Genomic DNA, 26949 nt, shown 5'->3' with positions numbered 1-26949 from the left:
TGTTTCGGGAGGAATTTTATTTGCTGTTGTTCTCTTGTCCAGTCGGGTCTGCAAGAGAGCGATCAAGCCTAAACCCCTGCCATTTATCCCTGTAGCTAGGGGCCGCCCCCGCACTAGTCCATTCCCGTGCCGAGGGGTTCGATAGTGGAATGGCCCGACCCTTGGGAGCTGCCACAAATGCCTCTTAATCTCTTCCTCAAAGAAACATCTCCCCATCTTCTCACTGACCCAGTATCAAATTCCCAATTATCAACAAAATGGTGCCCTGCATTGACAGGGTGTTAATCCAGTCCATGGACATTGATCGGCAGTGGCTGAGGAATTACCAAACTTCATTCTACTTTGTTTGGTTTATACAAGGATCTGTATTAGGACCAGAAGAAGAGGAGTAGGAAGAGTGTCTGGGATTTTGGATAATGGGAAAAGAGGGGTAAAAGTGTAGATGCTTCCTTACTCTTCCATTGTTTTGAGAAGCCTCTTGTGGAGAAAGAGAGCAATGAACCAGAGTATTGAACTGAACAGTGTGTTGGACTGGTGACGTCGGGGTTAAGTAAAGGTTAAATGTCAGATTCTTGGGCTACTGATCCAGAGTTACGAGTTCAAATCTTACAAAGGGAAATGGGGAATTTATAACCAAGTAATTAAATAAATCAAGATTTTAAAACATGTCTAATCTCCATGAAACGTCTGGATTTTCAAAAATATTTGGTTCACCAGTGCCACTCAGAACAGGAATTATCCATCCTTAGTTGGCTACTGTGTCTCTTAATTGTCTTCTCATTCTAGGGTAGATAATAAATTGCCTGGGACATCCTTATCGTGTGAACAAATGCCTATAATAAAAGAACATTCTCTTTGCAATGTTGAATGCAGAGGGGAAAGGATGATGTGTTTCTTGGTGATATCATGTTGGAGGAATCAGAAGTTGACCCACTGAATGTGAATCAGGCATTTCTATCCTGGGAGGGAGAATTGCTGGGATTGGAATGCACTTGGGAGAGACCCAAAATGCTGACTGTCCATTTCACTCCACCGATGCTACCTGTCCCGTTGAATTCCTGCAGCACTTTGTTTTCTTTGCTCAAGATTCCAGCATCTGAATAGCTGGTGCCTCCAAAGAAAATAAAGGGGTTTTACAGGGTAAATGCAGGGATGATGTTTCCCCTGGATAACATATCTGGAAACAGAGGTCACACCCTTAAAGTAAGTACCGTTCATTTAACTTCTTCACTCAGGGCAAGCTCAGTTACTGTAAGAAAATAACTGCAGATGCTGGTACAAATCAAAGGTATTTATTCACAAAATGCTGGAGTAACTCAGCAGGTCAGGCAGCATCTCAGGAGAGAAGGAATGGGTGATGTTTCGGGTCAAGACCCTTCTTCAGACTGAATAAAGCTCAGTTACTGAGTTTACTCAGGGCAGAGATCGGTGGATTTTTCAATATTAAGGGACTCAGGGGGACTTTAACCAAGAAGGTTGCACTGAGGTGAATGATCAGCCCTGATCTTAATCAAGCAGAAGGGTTTCTAGTTTTTTTAAAAATTTCACATGTTCTCAATTCAACACATTTACAAGATGCCATCTCCTCTTCTTTTAAAAATTCCCATCGAATATAATTCCCCATTACATTAATGAAATTAATTACATTGGGCTGACTTTGGGGATTAGAAAATTATTGATTCCTTTGTCCTGTGGAGCCAGGCTTCTCAATAACATTCAATAGCAGCTTTGTTGATTTTTCCTTTGTCTGGAGCTGTCATAAGCCCATGCTGTGTAAGTTGAGATCCATACAGACTTGGGGTAAAACCAACCATTGACTTCCTTGCTCAGTGGACCTCAGTTCTATCAGCGCAGACTGTGAGTGATTTGAAGGACTCCTGATAATAGTGCTGATATGGTCAGGAACCATAATTTTTAATGTCTTTACTCACTCTGAAACAATCCCACAGAATGCACCAACAAACCTCAAAAGCAGCTTTCGGCCAAGTTAGATTTCAGTTCTTTATTTCTAAATACCACAGCAATCTAATTGATCAGTTCCGAGACCCTCAAATGTGACATTTGCACGGCGGGAATTTTGTGGCAAATGTTCGGGGCTCCCAATTCCCCAGGCTAGGAAATGAATTGCTTACACAGAGATTCCTGCTGCTTCTAATCACTGTCCACAAACATCCTTTCCAAAATTTCCCAAGAATGCTTGGACACCTAGACTCCTGACAGCAATTCCCAAAGCTCCAGAATTAATCAGCTTTGACGGGTTTTTTTTCAACAACCTTGGTTTTCGTCACCTCCAAGGGTCTGTTCACTCCCTGGGGCCTGGCAGCTGCTGAAACAATCACCTCCAGCCGGTGACGCTGGATAGCAGGCAAACAGTGAGGTTCAACCCATACAGCCACAACCAAGGAGGGAGGTTGCACGGGCCTGGTGCCTCTGCTCCAGGGCTCTGGGGACATGAAGCTCTTTGGTCTGCCTGAGCTTTGTTGACCTCCCAGCAGAGCGAGATGTCCGTCGGGGAATGTTGCCGACTGGCTCACTGCAGATTGCAGGACTACGTGCTGAGGGACGCACTGAAGCTTGGTGCAGCCAACACCAAGACTCTGTGGGGGAGGGCCACAGTCTAGGGTTCTTCCGCTGCTGGACATGGGGGGCAGGGTGTGGTGGAGACGCCCCTCAAAATAAGGGAATGGATTTCACACCAGTGGGAAAGGGTGTGGGGTAAAATTACGATTTACAAGAGAGTTAGATTTAGCTCTTAGGGCTAAGGGAATCAAGGGATATGTGGAAAAAGCTGGAACGGATTACTTTAGATTTAGATTTAGATTTAGAGATACAGCGCAGAAACAGGCCCTTCGGCCCACCAAGTCCACGCCGCCCAGCGATCTCCGCACACTAACACTATCCTACACCCACTAGGGACAATTTTTTTAAACATTTGCCCAGCCAATTAACCTACATACCTGTACGTCTTTGGAGTGTGGGAGGAAACCGAAGATCTCGGAGAAAACCCACCCAGGTCAGGGGGAGAACATACAAACTTCGTACAGATGGCGCCCGTAGTCAGGATCGTACCCGAGTCTCCGGCGCTGCTTTCCCTGTAAGGCAGCAACTCTACCGCTGCGCCACCGTGCATTTGGATGATCAGCCATGATCATATTGAATGGCTCGAAGGGCTGAACGGCCTACTCCTGCACCTATTTTCTATGTTTCTAGATAAGGTGGTATTACAAAATAAAATAGAAAACACATGAAATAGGTCAGGCGGTGTCTGTAGGGAGAGAAGCAGAGCTATTAAAGTTCTGTGGTCTCCTGTGATACCTGGACTTTTAAGATAGAATGTTATTGATGACCAGGAAAGGTGGATCCCGACCCTTGGCATTTTTCTTTATTGGTGGAATATTTCCATCCTGTGTATTCAAAAAGGTCCCTTTAAATGTCTCCCACTGGGTTTCTAATTAATAATCCCTCAACCACATTTTTAGCTCACTCTACTTTCACGCCCCAATAATTGACTTTATTCAAGTTTAAATGACTAAACCCAGTCCATTCTCCCCCCCCCCCCCCCCCCCCCCTCCCCTCAAACTGAATGTCACACTCAGTCATATAAAGATCACTTCCTCATGATGTGGACATTAATTAAACAGCTCTTGTACAGCCAGTTCCCCAGCTGGCTCCAAAACATGTTCTTCTGAGAAATCATCTTGAAAAAACTCTGCTCGTCTAAACGTTCTCTGCCAAGCCAATGTCTCCAGTCTACATGTATATTAAAAATCCCCCGTGATTATTGCCTTATCTCCTGGAAAGCTGACACTAAGTTTTTCTTATCTTCTCTGTTTTACTGCATGGTAACAGCCAGCATGTCACTTTCATTGGTGACTTTTCAAGTTTTGTTTTTTTAAGCATTACCCAAACCACTTTTACATCCTGGTTCCCCACACTTAGATTTCCCTTCTCCATTGCTCTAAGACAATCATTATTAACATATCCACATATTTGAGTCCATAGTTTATGCTCTGCTAATAAAATGTATCGGTAAGCCTTTTTTTAATCCAGTTTATTGTCCAGTCCTTATGCTTCTAAGGATCTGTGAACGTACACTCCATGGTCTCATCGCTCCTTCACATCCCTCAATATCTTGTCATTTATTGTCTATTCTCCTGCGCTACTGAAGCTCCCCAAATGCATTCCCTTACTCTTCTCTGGATTAAATTCCATTTGCTAAACAACAGACCAAACCGTCCCTACTTTCCTGCAGTCAACAGCCTTCCTCATGATTGTCAACCACACAATCAACATTCAGATAATTTGCCGAAATGTTCATCGTGCCCCTTTGCAATTAGGGTTGAATCATTAATATAGATTACAAACAGCAAAGTGACAGAGTGCTGACCTCTGTCTACTCCACGGACAACAACGAAAAGAATTTAGGAATAATTGTCCTATGACCCAGTCTTGGAACTAATTTACCACACTCGTTTTTTGGCAAGGTCTTTCACATGACACTGAGGGGCATGTACCAGGAGTACACCGAAGGCCAGTGTCAATGGTAGAAAGAGATCTCTCAAAATTGCCCTTTCCCCACATAAGTGATAATATATCGGTGGCGTAGCAGAAATATTAGATCAATTCAGCATGCCAAGAATGACCGGCGAGTAAAAACTGTTGGTGCTATGAGGATGTGAAATTCCATGTCACTTCAACTATTTTTTTTACAGGTTCTGCATTCTTTTGGTGATTAGTTCCCAAAGCAAGCCAAGGGCAAACACGCCCATCTTTCAACATCCAACACCTCCACTGCAGAAGAGTAAACAGTCCTGGCAGAAGCCTAAATGAAAACGTAGTGCAATAGCCAAAATCTCTTATTCTCCAGGGTTAGGAACTTATCCTTCAACTTGTACACTCATCTGCGTTGACTGACTGTCAATCTAGTACTGTACGCTGGATTTTAACTCTAACCTGTAGTGAAGGAAAGGCAGGACTGGGGATTGTTGCACTGCTGTAGGTGAGAAATCTAATCAAACCCCATTTGGCCCGTCAGGGCAGATTGATAATTCACCGTGTCACGATTTAAAGCTGCACTGGGAAGGTCACCATGTGGTCACACAGATCGTATAGAGTTTAGAGATACAGCATGGTAACAGGCCATTCGGCCCACTGAGTCCACACCTTCTATTGATCACCGTTACACTAGTTCTATGTTATCTCACTTTCGCGTCCTGCACACTAGGGGCAATTTGCAGAAGCCGATTAACGTACAAATCTGCACAACTTTGTAATATGGGAGGAACCCAGAAACACCTGGTGACAACCCAAGCAGTCACAGGGAGAAGGTACAAACTGCGCACAGATAGCACCCGTAGTCGGAATCGAACCCGGATCTCTGGCGCTGTGGGGCAGCAGCTCTACCACTGTGCCACTGTGCCGCCCACTGACTGGTATTAATCTCATTGCCATTTGAGGGAGCTTGCTTTGCCCAAATTAGCTGTCTGCCCCATGTGAAAGAACTTGGCTGTGAAGCAAACCGGGATATTATGAGGGATTAAGGTCTCCTACCAACCCCACTGGCAGGAAACTGACCACGTGATAACCACCCAGCTTTGCTCAATTTCATTCAGATTTCCGAAGCAACCCCAGGCAGACTCAGTTCAAATTGTCCCCAGTGAGAGTTGACTGCATGACCCAGGGAAAGCACATTCACAGCTCAGACACTGTTATGTAAGCAAACACAGACCTCAGTTCACACAACGAAAGAGGCCACAAATGGCGAATGGCATAAATGCATGGTTCTGAGCATTCCGGTGTTGGTTGAGGATACTCTCCTCTTCCGTGAATTGTCCTGCAGAACCTTTCACATCAGCCTGAAAATGCAGCGGCTTTTATTTCTCCTGAGAAACTCTACAACCCTGACCATGCAGCACTCAGTCAAGGTGTAAATTATTTGACTTTGCCCCGGAGCTGCGCTTGAAGCCATGACTTTAAGACTCAGAGGGTAGGAATTGACAGCATTGAGAATGGAAATAGAACACAGGAACGGTGAGACAAAAAAAAACTGGGAATAGCAATAGTGGCCAAACATTCTGTGCTTATAAGAGTTTGAGACATTTCCACTCCGCTTCTTGCTATAGGTCTGACTTGAGTTTTTTGCAACAAAATTATTTTGATTTGGGTGAAAAGGTGATGAATGTAAAGGTCCCTGAAGGAAAGGCATCCAAACCATGGCATGGAATGGAGTTTTATCCGCAAGCACCAACATATCAGGGAGTGTGCAGGCTACAGCAGGTCCAGACTGCATGCAGCAGCAGGAGGTTGGGGGGTGGATTGACACAGTGGAACCCTCTCGCGTGTAACGTTACAGAAGTGTTTACCACACGTTGAAAAATTATAGGTGTTCAGGTTTGAACAGGCCTCTCAGCATGAAAATTGATGGAAAATCTCCACAGGAGAAAACAGTCGTCGCTGAATACTGGTTCTCACATCCTGCAGGGTCATCTAACAGCCAGTGTTGTTTATCTCATGTCTCCGAGGTCCACTGGGACATTTGCTGCAGGAGCATTGAGACGGTCAACTCTGCTTAGTGTCAGCCACAGTGTGGTCAATGGCATGTCAGGGGGTTGTGGGGAGAAGGCAGGAGAATGGGCTTAGGAAGGAGAGATCAGCCATGATTGAATGGCGGAGTAGACTTGATGGGCCGAATGGCCGAATTCTGCTCCTATCACTTATGACCTTGGCCAGGTAGCTTTATTAGGCATAGGGTGTCTGTACAAAAGTGGTGTCAGAGGTAAGCATTAGCAATCCACCAAGCCGAAAGACCCACCAAGGCCACTGTACACCATCCCTAGCCGCCATTACTGGTCAATTGTTAATGCTCCATCTGTGGAATTCTCTGCCTCAGAAGGCAGTGGAGGGCGATTCTCTGAATGCATTCAAGAGAGAGGATAGAGCTCTTAAGGATAGCGGAGTCAGGGGGTATGGGGAGAAGGCAGGAACGGGTATTGATTGAGAATGATCAGCCATGATCACATTGAATGGTGGTGCTGGTTCGAAGGGCCAAATGGCCTACTCCTGCACCTATTGTCTATTGTCTATCCTGACCTCCAGTGTTGTCTGCGTCTCAAAGACGTGAAGATTGGTTGGTGAATTGGCAAATGTCTCCAATGTTCTCTCCGTGGGTTATTGATGGGAATGTAAGCAGATGAACAGGTTACTGGGGAAGTTAATGGGTAATGTGATTGCCTTGCAAGCTGCCAAAGCCTGAACGGGCCGAATGGCTTTCTTCCATGTCACATGGAAATATTAAATGGAGACCGGCACTTCCCTGAAATGTAGGATTCATCCCGATACCAGGCTGTAATTCCTGGTCTAGGGGTGAATGCCAGGATTTCATCTAGTAAAACAAGTAGAGTAAGGCTGTCCAACCAACATTTTGATATCTTTTGTTTTCCCCATTCCTTATTCAGTAATGACCCAGTTGCTTTTTACGATCATGAAAATAATGTAATCTCTTCCTTCTAAATTCAACTGCGAAGTGGAGTGTTTCAGTTCAGTTCTCTGAAACGTTCCTGAAAAATAAGTAATCTTCCATCCTCCGCACAAGAGGTGGATGAAGGGATTTGCAGGCGTGGTGCAGAGAAGGCTTCTTCCACGGGTCCGTGTTGGGGGTTGGTTCGGGGAGAGTGTGGCTCAGCACGCTGAGAAGCAACGAAACTTGGCAAATAAAGCATTGAAAATCACTGCTTCTTAAACTGAAACCACCATGGATTGTAAACTAGTTCTCTCTGGTGCATTTGCAAAGTAAATGGAGAGCAGGCTGTGTTGACAGTTCTCCAAATTGAACTTGATTAAACCGATAGGAGTGTAGCTGCCTTGGCTACATTGACTACACTTGGAAACATAGAGCTGCTGACAACTGCTATCCAATGTAACCTGGGAAATGAGCACTGGGAGGATTCAGAGGCTTCAGCAAGCAACAGCGAAGAAGGGTCTCGACTCGAAATGTGACCTATTCCTTTCCTCCAGAGACGCTGTCTGACCTGCCGAGTTACTCCAGCTTTTTGTGTTTTTCTTCGGTTTAAACCAGCATCTGCAGCTCATAGAAACATAGAAATATAGAAACATAGAAAATAGGTGCAGGAGGAGGCCATTTGGCCCTTCAATCCAGCACTAGCCCCTAGAGCTCTACCTTTTAAATTCATCCAGTGAATTGGCCTCCGCTGCCTTCTGTGGCAGAGAATTCCCCAAATTCACAAATCTCCTTCCCACACGCACGGCCCAAGTACTTGGTGAACAACTGGCACCTCCAGCTCTCGAGACTATCACATAACAGCGTAGTCCACAGAGCACTAGACATCTGTGAGGACTAGCATCTGTGAGATTTAAATTAATCGGATAAGATTTTAATTGTCCCAATCCCGCCATTATGTATTTCTTCATTTTAAACGTGATCCAAAGTGTTTAAAATGCAGAAGCTCGTGTTGAAATACTAGCAACACAAATCACTGACTTTCTTTCCTCACTTCATCTGTACCTTCCCTCCTCTCCCTCCACCCTCACCCGCATGTTGCTCCCTCTCCCCTCTCCCTCCTCTCCACCAACTCTCACCCTCTCTCTACAACCTCACCCTTCTCTACCCCCTCACCCTTCCCTCCTCTCCATCTCCCTTCACCCTCTTCTTTCCCTCTTCTTCTTCTCTCTGTTCCCTCACCTTGCTTCTCCTTTCACTCTCCCATCTCTCCATCTCCCTTCACCCTTACCCTCCCTCCTCCTTCACTCTCGTCTCCCTCTCCCTAAACCTTCCCTCCTTTCTCGCCCTCTTCTCCCTCACTCCTCTCCCTCTCCACCCCTGGTCGTTTACACAGAACTGGCTAGAGTCCACCAGCACTGTTTAACCCCTGATATCATTACTAATTAAGTAAAGACGTTGCTTTACATTCTTAACTCCTTGCTTGTATTACCTCAATGTTATCGATTAGTGTTGGCATGAGCCCTCTGTTTCTGAAACGTATTTGCATCCATGCTCCTTACCGATTAAAGCCTTGAAAATTTAAAGCAAAACACATGCTGGGAATCTGAAATCAAAACTGAAACTGCTGGAAACACTGAGCAGGGCAGTCAGCATGTGTGGAGAGAGAAACAGCCAATGCTTCAGTCCGCGACCCCCTGTCAGGACATTTTAAAGCTTTGCCGCAACACGCTGCCATTGTCAGGGGATCGAGGGCCCAGGCCAGAGTTTACCTTAGACGGACACAAAAAAGCTGGAGTAACTCAGCGGGACAGGCATCATCTCTGGAGAGAAGGGATGGGTCTGAAGGTGGGTTTCGACCCGAAACGTCACCCATTCCTTCTCTCCAGGGAAGCCGCCTGTCCCGCTGAGTTACTCCTGCTTTTTGTGTCTGTCTCTAGTTTAAACCAGCACCTGCCGTTCCTTCCTGCACCAGAGTTTACCTTGCTGTGAGTAGCGCTTCACACGCCGGGGTTCCCCGGCTCGGCCGAGGAAGAGAGCCTCCACTCGCCCCTCCCAGCTCCCGTGGCTCCCGACGTCCTGCACTCCGCAGCGCGGCACGGCCATCTGGTGGACTGTCCGCTTGTCCAGGATGCCGCTGACTGGGAGGTGGGAAATCCACTGGAACTCCCTGCGGAGAAAAGCACATCGGAGAAAAAACGGTGAGGCTGTGGGTCCCAGAGTGGCCCGACGATAGCTAATACCGGAGACGGGGAACTGGATGGTCTGAGGAAATGGCACAGCACATCAGAGGGGCTGAGCAGCCAACACTTGAATAGTGAAAGGTTTAGATAGAGTCGATGTGGAGAGGATGTTTCCACAAGTGGGAGAGTCCAGGATTGGAGGTCACAGCCTCAGAATTAAAGGACGTCCTTTGGGAAGATGAGGAGAAATTTCTTTAGTCAGAGGGTGATGAATCTGTGGAATTCTTTGCCACAGAAGGCTGTGAAGGCCGTCAGTGGTTATTTTTAAGGCAGAGAGAGATAGATTCCTGATTAGTACAGGTGTCAGAGGTTATGGGGAGAAGGCAGGAGAATGGGGTTTGGAGGGAGAGATAGATCAGCCATGATTGAATGGCGGCGTAGACTTGATGGGCCGAATGGTTTAATTCTACTCCTATTCCTTATGACTTTATGAGCCTTGTGGGAGGTGGAGGGAACAGAGGATGATGGGAGCAAACAACTCCATCAACTTCATTGGTAAAATCGCAGCTGTGAATGTGTAAGTGAAAAGCCATTTTGACATTGTTTCAGTGCAATGGAGTGAGATTGGATGAAAATCAATGGATGTTCCTTGGCAGCAGACTGAGTTCGATTTTGTCTCCTCCAACCAATGCTAAAAGCGCTCTCAATTCTCAGTGAAGGCCCCTTCAGTACAAGAGGCCTTCACAGGCTTTCTACCCCACAGGCTTGAAATGCAATGGAATGCAAGGTTTTTGCAGAGGCTTGCTGCTTTCACGAGTATGTGCATCGTAATCACCCTGCTCTGGCAGAAGACTACACACCCACAAACAGTGTTGCAGTGGTAATTTTTTAGGTGCCGGAGCTGTCACTGGTGCCAGAGCGGCCACTGTTAAACTCCCCGCTGGTTAAAATTCCCCGCTGTTTATTTGGGCTTTTTTTTACAGCACTGCACCCCTGCCCACAAGGGCCAAATACCTCCAAGTAAGTAAGTATCAGGTAAAATTCAGTTATGCATTGCACAAGGGGCTGCTCATCTCGGGAAAAGAACATGGCTTCATCTACCCTCTCGAGTGGAGGGGACAGAACCTGTGGCCACATTCAGTGAAAACAGGAGATCTCCTTCCAGTTGACTCAGTCTGATTCATGGTACAATGGGCGTCACTGGGCAAAAACAGATGCCAAAAACCGAGGCAAAAAAATCTGTCCACGCTCCTGAAAACACGGATTAAACTGAGTTGGATTTTGGGTGAATGACCCAGGCATTGATAGTCCATCATACATGAGGCGCAAGGTGTCTCATACAACAGGAACAGGTCTGGTGTGAGGAAATGTACACACAGGTCTTCCTTCTATGATCTCCCCCATTTGCAGAGAGTGGCAGTTGTGAGTTGTGGACACTATTATGGTGATGCTTGGGATTGGATCTGCTGTGGAGTTCATCAGAGCCGGGGTAGGGAGGTTAGTCTGAGGATATCAATAAGAAAGCGTGACAATAAGACCTACCAGGAATTGCAGTCATTCCTCAATTTCCAAATGCTCGATTTACAAAATATTGCTTAAAGTTTGGGTGGCACGGTGGCACAGCGTAGCGTTGCTGCCTTACAGCGCCAGAGACCCAGGTTCGATCCTGACTACGGGGGCTGTCTGCATGGGGTTTGTACGTACGTTCTCCTCGTGGCCTACATGGGTATTCTCCAGGTGCACCGGTTTCCTCCCACACTCCAAAGGCATGCAGGTAGCTCGGTAAAATTGTACATTGTCCTGTTCAACACTGCCTTCAATCACTGACCGTTACCTCACCTTCTTTTTCCTTTTCTCTTCGTTTACTTATTTATCTATTTATTTTCTTTTATGTTTTAGTAAACCTTGTAAAGCGTCTTTGAGTGTTTAGAAAAGCGCTATATAAATGTAATGCATTATTATTATTATTATTATTAGTGTGTGTAAAATAGTGTTAGTGTGCGGGGATCGCTGGTCGGCGATGACTTGGTGGGCTGAAGGGCCTGTTTCCGCGCTGTATCTCTAAACTAAACTAAACTAAAGCACATTTTCCAAAAGTGCCTCACTAACATACATTGAGGAATGGGTGTAAACAGATGCGTGAACTCGCCCAGTAGCCCAGGTTAGCATGTCTCCACCACAGCACCGAGACAGGTACCAAGCCTCCACTAAAGTCCTGCCTCAGTGTGAGATCAAAGTGGATCACAGTCCTGATCAGCACAGTATGCCTTCAGGCTACATAGGTAAAGCTGAGAGTTTCACGCTGTTTAGCGTAGAGTGCCTATCTACCTTCAATGCCTACCAAAGACCCCATCCAATTTCTGCAAGCGTGCTATGGAGCACAAAGTACCATAAAGCATTTGGGCTGTTTTAAGAATTGCATGCTGAATTGCAAAAATGTTCGTGGAATCTGTGTCCAGATTTTATCAATATTATCACACAACCAATTGTTGGATCGGTGCATATGGTGGTGCTGTGTCCTGTAGATTACTACAGGATCAACATCAGGACATCCTGACATTATAAAATATTAAGCCTTTATTTTGGTAGCACAATACTGTTGGAGTAACTTCGAGAAAACAAACTGTGAACACACAGCACAACACAGGCCTTTTGGTCCAAGAGGTTACGCCCAGGTTTATGACTCACTGGAGTCTCTTCCTCCCCTCAACCACTCCTTTGGCAAATCCCTCTAGCTCCTTCACATTCCTCCAGCTCGACTCTAAAGCTAATCACCACTGCTCTATGTCAGGCTAAAGATAAAATGATTGCAGATGAAAATGGGGTGAAACAGTTTAGAACAAGGAATTTGGTGCAGTTATACACCATACAATAAAGTAGAGAGCTTTAGCCTTTCAGACATTTTTTTGAAAGCTGACATAAACATTAAAAACAATCTTTAAAGCTCAAGGTTTCATAAAAAGCAAAGAGACAATGCAAAGACAATACTGATCATTGTTTAGGCTGCGGGGAGAGCGTTATGTCCAATTGTGAGCCTTCAGTAGGGAAAATATCAAAATCCTGGAAAGGATGCAAAATAGATTTGCTGAGAAGGTCCCGGTTTAGTTAAGGAGAGATGGGTTTAGTTGAGGAGAGATAGGGTTAGTTGAGCAGGAGATAGACACGAAAATGCCGGAGTAACCCAGCGAGACAGGCAGCATCTCTGGAGAGAAGGAATGGGTGACATTTTGGGTCAAGACCCTTCTTCAAACCAGGGACAGCTTTAGTTGAGCGGGGACAAGTTTAGTTGAGGACAGAAGGGTTGAGTGGGAAGGGACAGGTTTAGTTGAGCAGAGATGGGGGGAAACCTCCCCTTGAAATGGAGTATTTTGCATTCAGGGGCAGTAAACTGGCAGAGGGAAGCAGGCGATGGCGTTGTGAGGGGCAACTGCTGCAGGGTTCATGAGGCTGAAGGCACTCAATACTCATGAGAAAACCTCTTCCTTTCCACCAACCACTGCTATCCCTCCAATTCTCCAATGTTCCCAATCCATGTCCCTTCCATTCCCCGAGATTCCAGACACCGTCTACTTTTCAACATTTCTGCATCCCTGACCATCTGACTCCATATTCCTGACCTTCCAATCCTATAAATCTCAAGTATGTCCAGAACCATCCAGTCCTATAAAGAATGTAATAACAAGGAACTGCAGATGCTGGTTTATACCAAGGATAGACATAAAATGCTGGAGTAACACAGCATGTCAGAGAGCGTCCGTGGAGACGTTTCGGGTCGGAATCCTTCTTCCTGCACCCCTCTGTAATCAGACTGAAGAAGGGTCGGGTGGAAATAGATAAGATCATTAGAGGGGTGGATGGAAGGGGAATGATTTCCTTCTATGTGGGAATCTAGTACTAGAATTTAAAAATAAGAGACACAAGAAACTGCTGATGCTGGAATCTTGAAGAATATACAAAGTGCTGGTGAAACTCAGCAGGTCAGGCAACATCTCAAATCGAAACGTCATCTGTGAAGAAGGGCCTCGACCCAAGATATCATCTGTCGGTTTGAAGAAGGGTCCTGACCTGAAACATTACCTGTGTGTTGGAAGAATGGTCCCGACCAGAGATATCGTCTGTTCATTCCATCCACAGATACTGCCTGACCTGCTGTGTTCTTCCAGTACTTTATGGTTTGTTTAAAAATAAGAGATTGCCAATTTAAGGCAGATGAGGTGAATTTTTCCCTCTCAAAGAAACATGAGGCTTTTGAAATCTCTTACTCAAAGAACAGTGGAGGCCGTGTCTTTGAATACATTTTAGGGAGAAGTGGATGGAAAACTGATTGCAAGGAGATAATAATATTGAATTGAAGTTAAAAATCAGATGAGCTTATTGATTGGTGGAATAGGTTCAAGAGGGAGCCTGTCTTTAGACTTTAGAGATACAGAGTGGAAACAGGCCCTTTGGCCCACCGAGTCCATGCTGACCAGCAATCATCCCATAAACAAGCACCATCCTACACACCAGGGACAATTTACTGTTTACAGAAGCCAATTAACCTACACACCTCTACGGCTTTGGAGTGTGGGAGGAAACTGAAGCGCCTGGAGAAAACCCACGCGGAAGAATGTACAAACTCCCTACAGACAGCGCCCGTAGTCAAGATTGAACCCGGGCCTCTGGGGCTGTAAGGCAGCAACTCTACCGCCACGCCACTGTGCCACCCGCTTTTAAATTATTATTTTCAGGGCCTCACACTGTGGACTTGACATTAGTCTGTAGTCTTCCTGCCCATAACTGGTACATCTGTACGTTATTTTTACGCAGAATGAATCCAGGGAAGGTAAATATGTTTAGAAAACACTGGAAACACTCAGCAGGTCAGGCAGCATCTGTGGAAAGAGGAACAAAGTAAATGTTTCCAATTGATCTAAGATGTTTCTATAAGATCCAATGGATCTTATAGAAACATATAAAATTCTCAGAGGATTGGACAGGGTAGATGCAGGAAAAATTTCCTGATGTTGGGGGAGTCCAGAACCAGGGATCATAGTTTAAGAATAAGGTGTCGGCCATTTAGGACTGAGATGAGGATACATTTCTTCACCCAGAGAGTCGTGGATCTGTGGAATTCTCTGCCACAGAAGGCAGTGGAGGCCAATTCACTGGATGTTTTCAAGAGAGAGTTAGATTTAGCTCTTAGGGCTAAGGGAATCAAGGGATATGGGGAAAAAGCCGGAACAGGGTACTCATTTTGGATGATCAGCCATGATCATATTGAATGGTGGTGCTGGCTCGAAGGGCTGAATGGCCTACTCCTGCACCTACTTTCTATGTTTCTATGATTCTTTGACAGAATGAAGGGGCTTTGACCTGAAAGGTTATCTCTGTTTTGCTTTCACCAGATGCAGCCTGACCTACTGAGTGTTGGCAGCATTTTTTCTGTATTTATTTTAGATTTCAAGCATCTGCAGTTTTTTTTTTCCTTTTAAAGTAAATACATTGCTTGGGGTCGTGCTGACTGCTGGGCTATTGAAAGCTTAGAGTGACTGAGCTATGCGAGAGTTAATCGTGAATCTGCTCTGAAGTAGATTTCAACGGGGCCAGCAGTTAGGGTGACAACAATCAGTCTCAGTGTCTGGGTTAACGATTATTATCCATTCCCTCTTCCCCAAGTGTGTAAGATGATCAGGAGATTAAGCTCTCCACTACCTTCCAAGCTAATTACCAGTGATCAGGCCCAAGTACTGGAGAACAAGCTACCACTTGGAACCACGTCGGGCAACAGATCTGGGGAACTGTATCAAATGCAGGATGAAGATTTAAGAATTGCATTCAGGAAACATCTGGGCAATGATACATTTTGCAAAGATTTAACATTTGGGGAACTGTATGCCCAAAGAATGAACAATTGACAAACTATTCACAGTAAAGGTTCAACATCTGACAAACTACTCACAGTAAAGGTTCAACATCTGACAAACTAGTTACAGTAAAGGGTAAAACACCTGAACAACTGTGTACAGTATTCAGTCAACAGCAGGGAAACCACATGTAATAAAAGATCCACAAATATTAAAACGTCAAGATCTGGAAAACCACATTCAGCGAAGAATCAACATCTGCAAAACTACACAGAGGTAAGGATCAACATCTGGAAAACCAGCTATACTAAAGGAACAGTACCTCATATTCTGCTTGGGTAGGAATGAACATTGAATTCTACATTTTTAAATAATAATACCCCCTACCTTTCCCCCGCCCTCATTCCAACTCCAGTACAAGCACATTTCTCCCACCATCCCAATCCTTTCCCCTCTTCCCTATGCTCACCTCTCATTCCGGAGTCCATATTTTCCTTTTATCCGACTTATTTCCCCTCTTCCTTCTCTCCCCACCCATGTCCCTCTTTCCTGCTTTACATTTCACTCCTTTTCTTTCCTTATCTGACACCCTTTTGTCTCCGTTTTACCTCTTGCCTTTGTCACTTACTCCACCCATCTGCCAGTCAATCCCCTCACCTGCACCCGAAGATGGACACAAAAAGCCGGAGTCTCTCAGCTGGACAGGCAGCATCTCTGGAGAGAAGGATGCTGCCTGTCCCACTGAGTTACTCCAGCTTTTTGTGTCTATCTTCGGTTTGAACCAGCATCTGCAGTTCCTTCCTAGTCTCACCCAAACAATTCATTTCCATCCTTCTCCCACCTACTCTATCAGTCTAAAGAAGGGTCCCAATCTGAAACACAGTCTGCCCATTCCCTCCACAGTTGCTGTCTGGCTCACTGAATTCCTCCAGTACTTTGTTTTTTTACACACTAAACTATTACTACAAAAGGAACTGAATGCAGCAAATGATCAGAAGATATGAAATATATATATAAGGTTATGAGTTGTTCATTGAAATTTCCAGGATGTGTTTAAGCTTCTTGTTGCTATGGGTTCACTATTTCTAAAGCAAACTTCAGCTACTGTAAATAGACATAAAATGCTGGAGTAACTCAGTGGTACAGGCAGCATCTCTGGAGAGAAGGAATGGGTGATGTTTCGGGTCGAGACGTTTCTTCAGACTGAAACGTCACCCATTCCTTCTCTCCGGAGATGCTGCCTGTCCCGCTGAGTTACTCCGGCATTTTGTGCCTATCTTCGATTTAAACCAGCATCTGCAGTTCTTTCCTACACATTTTGTCAGCCACTGTAATGCTGAGACCTGATGTACATTCCAGCATCTCTTCCGATCGGGGTGTTGTGACACAGGTCACAACGCTTCTTACCAAAGAGCAGAATGTGTTTCAGCAAAAACTCTAGGTCCCTCTCTCTCTCGGAGTGTTTCCAGCATTTTCTGGTTTTATTTTACAACACTGGCCGTTCGTTTTTATTTACAACCAACTTCTATAGTGTGAGCTACCATTGTGATCAGGGGGGGGTAATTAATTACATGTTACAGCAATGAGAGGCAGTCAGACCGTCTGTGACGTACATAAACCTATAGAGAAGGCAGGATAGGAGTGGCAGGCCCCTGCTCATGAAAGGGTTTAATGAACCAGGTGAGAATTAATGACATTCTGGCAGCTTTTGCAGTTGTTTTGCCTGCATTCTGTCTAAATAGCATTGAATTACTGAAATTCCATTTGCCAGCTAATGGCAGTGGAATTTGAACTCTCAACCTGAGAGAGCGGTGAAGACAGGTACTCTCACAACATTCAGCAATATTTCTATGTGCAGAACATTCCCAAGAGGGAGGATGAGTGGCCAGAAGTTATTGTGTGCATTGGCGCAAGTGACATGGGTGGGGAAAGGGATCAGGTCCTCCAAGGTGCATATAGGGAGTTAAGCAAAGGGTTAAAAAAACAAGACTTCAATGGGTAGTGATTCCCAGATTATTCACAGTGCCACATGCTAGTGAGGGCAAGAACAGGAAGACAGGACAGTGAAGGCTGCAAGTAGTCTGGGCCTATACGGGACAAGGACCATGGAGGGAGATGGTGTAGCAGGAGGGGCAGGGAAGCAACAACAAGCAGCGAGCTGCTCTTGGGCGGCTCAGAATGTTTTGGGTGGGTTCTTGCTTATGATCAGGGCAGGAACTCCAGCCATGAAGTTGTACTGAATTATTGCGGCCTCCCGTTCACTGAGGGGGAGTTTGCTCCCCTGGATAGACTTGGAATGGGAACTTGGAGCAATTGATATTCATTACAAGAAACAGCAATCTATAAATCAAACATTGAAGCCAACCCCTCCCAAATGTGGTTGGAAAAGGTTATCAAATATCACTTTGAATAAACACATGTTTAATGCAAGTAAGGAGTCTGTGTGACTAAAAACAGCCAGCGAGTCAAGTATAACATTGCTCGGCTGCCAATATCCTGCATCATTTCTGACCTCGAATGCAAGGAAACTGCCTAGGTTTACATGTTGCAATGCTTATAATATCTTGCATTATGTTGGTATGGTCTCGGGGCAGTAACCCGTGCCAATGCGGTGTGTAAGGCCATCAAGTTTTAATATTGCATCATGCTCAACTCTTGAATTCAAATTCAACCGAAGGGTGGAAATTTCTTGTCTCTGCTGAGAAGATTCATGGAAAGAATAAGCTTGGGAGTCTTAGCCCATATTCCGATGGATCCACATCCCAAAACATTTCTCACTAAGAGTGCAAAGATTGATGTCTCAATGCGAGGGGGGATTACTGCACGTGGCAATGCCATCATGGACCAGTGTCATGAAACAGGCCCTTCAGTCCACTGTGTGCATACCTATACTTGCAGTACCATCAGGTACATATCTATACTTACATGTCTACATTTTCCATCTTGCTTTTCCAGCACCAACTGACACTAAGTGCAATTTATACTCTCCTATTAATTTACTAACCAGCATGTCCCTGGGATGTGGGAAGAAACCAGTGAATGCTTAGTTGAAGAACTTGCAAACTCCACACAGACAGTGCCGGAAGTCAGCTTTGAATCTAGGTCTCTGGAGCCATGAGGCAGCGGCGCTATGGTGGCCTTGCTCAACAGTTGTCACTCCACACTTTAGAAAGCTGAAAGCAGTACCAACCTCCAGATAACAGGACCCGCACAGAGATGCCCTTCCCCAGTAAAACCTGAACCCTCACGTTCTTTCACCGCAAGGTTCGAGACCCCAAGCATAGAAGCCCACTCAGCCTGTCAAGTTTATACTGGCTCTCAGAAAATGCCCATCAATCCCACCTTATTTCCATAAAGGCTGTTCTCTCTCACACGCCCATGTCACCCATTCCTTCTCTCCAGAGATGCTGCCTGTCCCGCTGAGTTACTCCAGCATTTTGTGTCTATCTTCCATTTCTACCAGGAGCAACTTTTAGTAACCAATTAACCTACCAACAGGTACTTCTTTGGGATGTGAGAGGAAGCTGGAGCTTCTAGGAATAACTCACATAAGGTGGGGATGGAACCCAGGCCATTGCAACTGCAAGGCAGCAGTAACACCTGCAGCACCATTGTGCCACACAAGTTCACGTCATTCACAGTTCACATTCCTTCACAAGAGCATTCGTCAAACATTTACAGAGCAGAAAGTTTGGATTTTCTGCCTTTGCTGATTTATTTTAATGATTCATCAATAACCTGGCCAAAAATGAAAGATTAAACAAATATCTTTATCCTGGCAGATCCGTGCCTGATTCCCCCACCAGAGCCAGTCCCTGTTAACTGCTTTTAACTCTGCTTGGTAACTAGCAATTGAAAGCTGAACACTATCAACCAAAGGTCAAAGCCCAGGCAATAAAGTTCAGTTATCTATCGCTGTAATGGAAGCGAGTCATTTCCTGTATCCTCAATATTATCTTTCACTTATGTTCCTTCAACCCAACCTACCAAACCAAAACTTTCAGTCCTAGAATGAATAACTGAAAGGAAGAGGACCTGGTTAAGGTCTGGCTATTTATAACTGTGGGCTCACAGCAAGCACCGAATGAAGTCCATTGTCTTGGCTCTGCAGATGCTGCAGGTTATTATCTTTACAGTGCACAGTGCCCATGCCTCTGTGTAAAAGCCTTACCTCACTGCCTCCTTAACTTGTACAGAGTTCAGTCCATCGACGGGCCCGGGTTTAAGATAGCCATACTTTTCCAAGAATGCCTTGAGGAAGAAGAGCAAAGTGTCTATTAAAATCAAAACAGCCAGATGAAAGGGAGTAGTAGTATTTTGACATTAAACCACAGTGTCCATACAACTCCCTTGTTAATGCTCTGATGTAGTGACCTGATGTAGGATCTCAGCCCAAAACATCAACAATCCTGCCCACCCATAAATGCTGCTCGTCCCACTGAGTTCCTGCAGCGGATTGCTTTATGCCCTTGACAACACTGTTCACTTGTAACTTGTATCTAATAGAACATCACAGGGCCCATTGTGGTCTGAGCTTGTGAGAAGCAGCTGGAGAGGGAACCCCAGAAATCATGTCCATCCATATTCCTTCCCTTCCTCTGGGGAAAGCATCTGCTCCTATTTATCTTCAGTGGTGGAGGATGACTTAAGCATGCATTGCTCCAAGCACAGTGTGTAAACGGGATCTTTGCAAGCAGTCTCCTCTCCTGGTTTTGCTGCATGCACAACACAATAATGGATGCACCCTTGGATCCAGTGCCAAAATGGTTGATTTTTATTGTTATTGTTCGGGATATTAGGGAGAGTGGGCAGACACAAATGGCAGAACCAGTAAAGCTGCTGCCTCACAGCTCAGGTGATGCAGGTTCAATGCTGATCTTTGGTGATGTCGACACCAGTTTCATGTAGGTGCTCTGGTTTCCTCCTTCCTACCAAATGTGTGCGTGTAATCTAGGGAGAATTGATGGGAAGATGCGGAGAATAGGTTACAAGGAAATGAATGATGTACTATGATTGCTCTGTTAATGTAGATGCAATGGGACACTTTCTAGATCATATCAAAATATTGGAATATGTGAGCGGTTCGGGAATGTTGTCAACTTCCGTCCATTATTCCTGGAAAAGCACAAACTGGTGGCCTTTGTGAGACTATGTTAGAACAGTAGAAATCTTAATATCCCTTGGCAACCTCTTGTGGTTCGATTTCTTGATGTATAAAAATGTGGGAGGAAATCTTTAATTGTGTTGCACAGTTCTGGCACCAGTACCTAAATAGACAATTAGGCCTGGTGGACTAAGAGGAAACAGTTGGTCAACAGTCCCTTACGTATATCCCACCAATTCACAGCTTTCAGTAAAAACCACTGGATGGTAAACATGAAGCTGAAACACTTCCTCGATTTGCTGGGTTGCTCTTCTTATTGATGGGCATATTGTAGGGTATCACATTGTTTCTCACAGCGAAACCCGACATTTGCAACGTTGTTAGTGCCAATTGCGGCCAAATTTGCAGAGCATGGTTTCTGTCTTTCTCATTTCCGAGCCTCTGAGGGAAACAGAGTTACATACAGCAACAGGTAAAAAACTATAACACAGCAGGAGTGGGGAAAGGGTGCATTATATCGGAGAAGTCTCTTGCAGATTGGCCCAAGTTCCCATCTGCCTTTTTGTGCAGATTGCAATGTGTAGATTGCAGTACATCAGACCAGGAGAGGGGAAATATATTCCTCAACCAACATCACTAAACACCATCCGATTATTCAGTACCTCTGGCAACATTCAAGTCATTGCCAGACCTGACGATTGTTTCCAGCACTTGTCGCCTCTTGATTATCATTATCTGGTCATTAGCTCATTCTAATTTGTGAGGCCTTGGTATGCACCAAATTATGCTCACAATAGTGATTTCAAAAGTACTTTGCTGGTTGTGCAATGCATTGGAGTGTTCATATATATCATATTATTTTCATATTTTATATCTTTATAACAGAAGAGGAATGACTTTAGCCCATCAAGACTGGGCTAGCTCTCAAAACAATCCCATCAATGCTATTCTCCCATCTATTATCCTATAACCTTTCCTCTCTCATTAACCCATTAACTCCCAGCTGATTCTCCTATCACCTTACACACTAGGGGTAATGGACAGTGGCAAATGAACCCAGCAACCTGCACATCTTAGGGATATGGGTGGAAACTGGTGCACCAAAAGGAATTTCACGTGGTTACAATAAGAGTATGCGAGCTTCACACCAAGCGCACTGGATCAAACTCGAGTCTCTGGAGCTCGAGTCAATGAAACAATGGCAGTTCCACACAGGTATTGACCTCCCTTCCATCAATAGGAGGCACTGCTTTTTAAAGGTAGCCAATATCATCACCCACACCACCATGGTCACGCTCTCATTTCACTCCTGCCATCGGGAGTAAGGTTTACGCGCCTGAAAACCGTGACCACCAGCTTCAAGCACAGTTTCTTCCCTGCAACCATCAGGCTCTAGAACACTAGACAACACTAACCTCAGCAACCATGATCTTCCATGATGGACTGTGTCTTTGGTTGCACTACAGACTATGGTTATTTGTCGTGCATTCTGGCACCTTTTCTGCGTACAGAAAAGGAAGCACATAACAAAACCAATGAAAGGCCCAAAGTCATCACTTCCCTTTCTGTTCACTTTCGAGCACTAAATGTGGCAGTCAGTTGTGTCACCGAATTATACTCCGCTTCCAAAATTCACTCCATTGAAATCAATACTTGCTTTACTTCGTTTCACTGCTTCCAGCCTTGTGCAACTGAGGACATATTGATAGAATATATCAAAAATTTCACCACTCTTACAACTCTTTTTTTGCTTGTCCTAACTTTCTATGTATACTGCCATTGCCATAGATGGCCGTGGAGGCCAAGTCAATAGATATTTTTAAGGCGGAGATTGACAGATCCTTGATTAGTGTTAAGGGATTATAGGGGTGAAGGCAGGAGAATGGGGTTGAGAAGGAAAGATAGATCAACCTTGATTGAATGGTGGAGTAGACCTGATGGGCCGAATGGCCTAATTCTCCTACTAGAACTTGTGAACTATAACTGCTCTATTTTTGTTATGCCTTCACTGACAAAGTTTCTAATCCATCATGTGTCTCTTTACTGTTTAGAAATAGGACAACATCCTTAATCAATGCCAGCACCTCCCCTCGTCTTCTGCTATATCCTGCAGGAATATTATCTTATGGTAGCAAACACTTCTCAATTTCAGATAACAATATGTGCAGCTCAACAGCCTAGTGGTTACAGCACAGACATTGGTGTACATACAGATTAATAATTAGTTCTTCACTTTTGCTATTTTCTTTCATCGGGACTCTGCCCGATATTTTCAGGATATTGTTAATTTTATTGTATTTAGCTCTTTATGAACAGTCCCGAACTACTATCTACCTCATTGGACTATCTACCTCGGACTATCTTTGATCGGACTTTACTGGTTTTACCTTGCACTAAATTTTTTTCCCTTATCATGTATCTATACACTGTAAAATGGCTTGATTGTAATCATGCATTGTCTTTCCACTGATAGGCACAAAAAGCTGGAGTAACTCGGCAGGTCAGACAGCATCTCTGGAGAAAAGCTGACTGGTTAGCACGCAACAAAGGCTTGTCACTGTACCTCGGTACACGTCAGGGCCGTTTTTACAGCATTATGGGCCCCCGTGCAAAGCAGTGTACTGTGGCCCCTACCGTTACTCTCCCCCACCCCACTTTCCCTACCAGCCCCCCCCCCCCCCCCTGTCGTGCCGGCGAAAAGCACTTACCGAAAAGCACTTAGCGATGGACTTAGGGTGCTACATTGTTGCGAAAAGCACTTACAGATCGCTGTGAGAAGCACTTAGTGACCGAAAATGTTGCGAAAAAAGCACTTATTGAACCTACATTTTTAAAGTAGTATTTATTTATTGCAAGTCACTTAACATACACAGATCAGCATGGGGCCCCTATGCTCGTGGAGCCCCGGGCAAGTGCCCATCAGGCCCATGTGTTAAGATGGCCCTGGTACACGTGACAATAAACTAAACTAAACTGAATTGCCTATGTTCTCATTTTGATCAATTTTTCCCATTTTGTCATTCCCATTCCCGTGCCAAATTAATTTAAACAACAGTCCCACTCCTTTCCCCCACCACTCGTCGGTGCTGTTTGTCCTCAATTCGGGAACACTGGAGCCTTGTCAAAGTTATTTATCATAGCTCAGAATGGCACTGTCCTAGTCCACGGCCCTATGTGTAGGTGCTGTCATTCTTACCCCTCACCCCTGCTCCACTCAGATCAGAAGCTGAGCTTTGGCACTGGGTAACTGCTCCAGCAATGGACTGCCTTTCGTAATCACAGGATTTAAGAGCAATTTTGGACTCGGGATTAAACACTTACAGACCCAAGTTCATTCTGGCTTGCTGCCTACATTCAGAAACAAAATACCACCAAATATGGGTTGAATAAACAGTGACAGCCCATGATGTACAATGTTCCCCAGAAGGCTGATTTTCCTCTTCTCCACCAATCCTCGTGCTGGCTGCGAGTTTATGTTCGACTGTTGGCAAATGGCAGGGATGGGTGTCTGTTTTGTGGACATCACAGCTACGCCTAATCTTATCCTACAGGATCCACGAAAGTCCCCTGCATGAGACAACAAATCCTGGCAGATAAAACCCTTGATTGTTGGAGGTACATTAGATCCAGCACAGATGTAGGAGAATGGGGCTGAGAAGGAAAGATAGATCAACCATGATTGAATGGTGGAATAGACCTGATGGGCCGAATGACCTAATTCTCCTACTAGAACTTGTGAACTATAACTGCTCTATTTTTGTTATGCCTTCACTGACAAAGTTTCTAATCCATCATGTGTCTCGTTTCGGTTTAGAAATAGGACAACATCCTTAATCAATGCCAGCACCTCCCCTCGTCTTCTGCTATATCCTGCAGGAATATTATCTTATGGTTGCAAACACTTCTCAATTTCAGATAACAATATGGGCAGCTCAACAGCCTAGTGGTTACAGCACAGACATTGGTGTACATACAGATTAATAATTAGTTCTTCACTTTTGTTATTTTCTTTCATCGGGACTCTGCCCGATGTTTAGTGGACATCACAGCTACGCCTAATCTTATCCTACAGCGTCCACGAGAGTCCCCAGCATGAGACAACAAATCCTGGCAGATAAAACTCTTGATTGTTGGAGGTACATTAGATCCAGCACAGATGTAGGAGTTTATGTTTGGCCTTCCTGCTGTGCAGAGCTCACTATTCTACCATTCACCCTTGGAATTTTAAGTAAGTACCTGAACACTTGAATGAATGAATGAATGAATGAATGAATAAAAGATTATTAGCCAAGAATATACACATACAAGGAATTTGTCTTGGTGCTTTGCTCGCAAAAGTATAAAAAATGCGATTTACAGCAGACAGTTAAAAATTAAAACATAATAATTGAATTTTTTAAATACAGAATGGTGTGGAGTAGATAAAAAAATAAAACTATGGCCGCAATCAACAATGTGGTGGCAGTGCAGAGGGACAGAAAAGGCAGTGAGGTTTAATATATGTAACTGGTGGGCACAAAGTGCCCAGCAACTGTCTGGAAGAGTCAGCATGTGATATTTTAGTTCATGTATTCTCACTGCCGTGTTATTGGTGACAATATCAATTCACCAGCACAAGCCAGTAAAGGCAGTGGAAACAGAACAGGGAGCCTTGATTGTAATGTTAGGAGGTCTTACTCTGGTGAGGAGATTTAAAATGGTCTCTGACCACGAAGACTCAAGCAGAAATGACGTGTTCGCCTTCCACCTAGACAAATGCTACACCAAGACTTTGAAACTCCCCAGTGCCCATCAGGAAACAGTGGCTAAAAGGTTCTGTCGCAATGTAACTTGCTCATGTGAAGCTAAAGAGAGAGAGGAAAGAGTGAGAGCAACAAAAGATTTTGAGCTTTTGAGACAAAAGAGAGAAACGCTGGGGAACGAAGACCGTGGTGGAATTAGTCATAGCTGCACAGGCTGATGAGTGAGGCAAGGAAGGCAGAGAACAATTGACCGGTTTTGTGCTGATTAAGAAATTTTGGCTCCATGTCTCAGCATATGGCATCCTGGAATGTGTATTTGTGACAATAAATCACATCAAATTATTTATTTATGCACAGTTGGCCGATTATGTACAAATCTTTGAAAGCACGCCACTACGAAACTATAATAATGCATATTGTATTGGAGACCTATTATGTAGCTGAATGGTATTCCACCTATTTGCGGCATATTTGGCTGAATCAATGCTTTGTTTCGCTCAATAAATTAATATCTGCATCGTCTGCCAAAAATGTCTTATTACCACAAACATTTAAATTCAGACTTCTTGTAAAGAATTGCATTCACAATGATTCTTTGTCGTGGTTCTGGGGGGGCCTAAGCAGGTGACACCCTATTCTTGAGTCAAGGTCTGTGCATATAACTGTCTCTTTGAACACCTGATTACTTAATCCAAGAGCAAAGAAGTGGGAGCCCTACACTGGTACCTAACGATTAGACTTAACCTTTAACTATAAAAGGTTACCCATACATTAACCATAAAGTGTAGGAAGGAACTGCAGATGTTGGTTTAAACCGAAGATAGACACAAAATGCTGGTGTAACTCAGCGGGACAGGCAGCATCTCTGGAGAGAAGGAATGGGTGACGTTTCAGATCAAGACCCTTCTTTAGACACGAAAGGTCGGTTAGACCAGTGATAAACATAGGGATCTCTCTCCATTTTTGTACCAATGCGCCACTCAGTATGAAAGACAAGGGGCAGAGTAATTTCTCTCTATGCTTTTCTGATCACTTGCTGTTGTTGAAATGGACATCTGTTGGTCTGCAAGTGTGGCCTTTATAAAAGTGACCAAGCGGTTGACAGGCCCAGTCTCCACTCCCTAATAAATTGGTTGTTAAAACACCGCTGCTTGGATGAATTACCTCTTCCAATTTATATTAAAATATATGCAGTCGTTTGGGCGATTTTTACTGGCTCTTGTTCCATTTTGTTGGCCAAATGCAGGCAGAGTATCCACAATAAACAGCTGGCCTTATGCAGACAGAGTATCTACAGTAATCATGCATGCTGGCTTCAAGGAACGAGCACTCACTGCAGGACAACCTGAAAGGGAGACAGGGAGTGTCTCTTTGAGACAGTCAGGGAGTGCCTCAAAGACCCCAGCTCCTACACAAGTCTGAAGAAGGGTCTCGACCCAAAACATCACCCATTCCTTCTCTCCTGAGATGCTGCCTGACCTGCTGAGTTACTCCAGCATTGTGTGTCACCCTTAGCACAGAACCAGGGTCGGTTGGCTCAACTGATCCACGCTGGTGTTTTTGCACCTCCCATTTCTAATAATCTATCTGTGTCAGTATTATCTTTACTCTCCACCTA

At 44.7% G+C, this 26949-nt stretch overlaps 1 protein-coding gene across 1 annotated transcript in view; it reads right to left on the bottom strand.

Annotated features, from left to right (window-relative positions):
- Positions 1 to 26949, bottom strand: part of mmp28 (matrix metallopeptidase 28) — a 57007-nt gene that overhangs the window by 20495 nt on the left and 9563 nt on the right. Inside the window, exons 2-3 of the mRNA XM_078422226.1 lie at positions 19657 to 19736; positions 9439 to 9626 (exon numbers count right to left, since the gene is read on the bottom strand). Coding sequence (XP_078278352.1) covers positions 9439 to 9626; positions 19657 to 19736 — 268 coding nt within the window. The remainder of the gene's footprint in view (positions 1 to 9438; positions 9627 to 19656; positions 19737 to 26949) is intronic.

Source organism: Rhinoraja longicauda, chromosome 26 (genome assembly GCF_053455715.1).
Source record: "Rhinoraja longicauda isolate Sanriku21f chromosome 26, sRhiLon1.1, whole genome shotgun sequence".
In the NCBI taxonomy this organism is placed as follows: Eukaryota; Metazoa; Chordata; class Chondrichthyes; order Rajiformes; family Arhynchobatidae; genus Rhinoraja; species Rhinoraja longicauda.
Note: the sequence above shows the minus strand (reverse complement) of the source record. Positions and strands in the feature narration are given on the sequence as shown.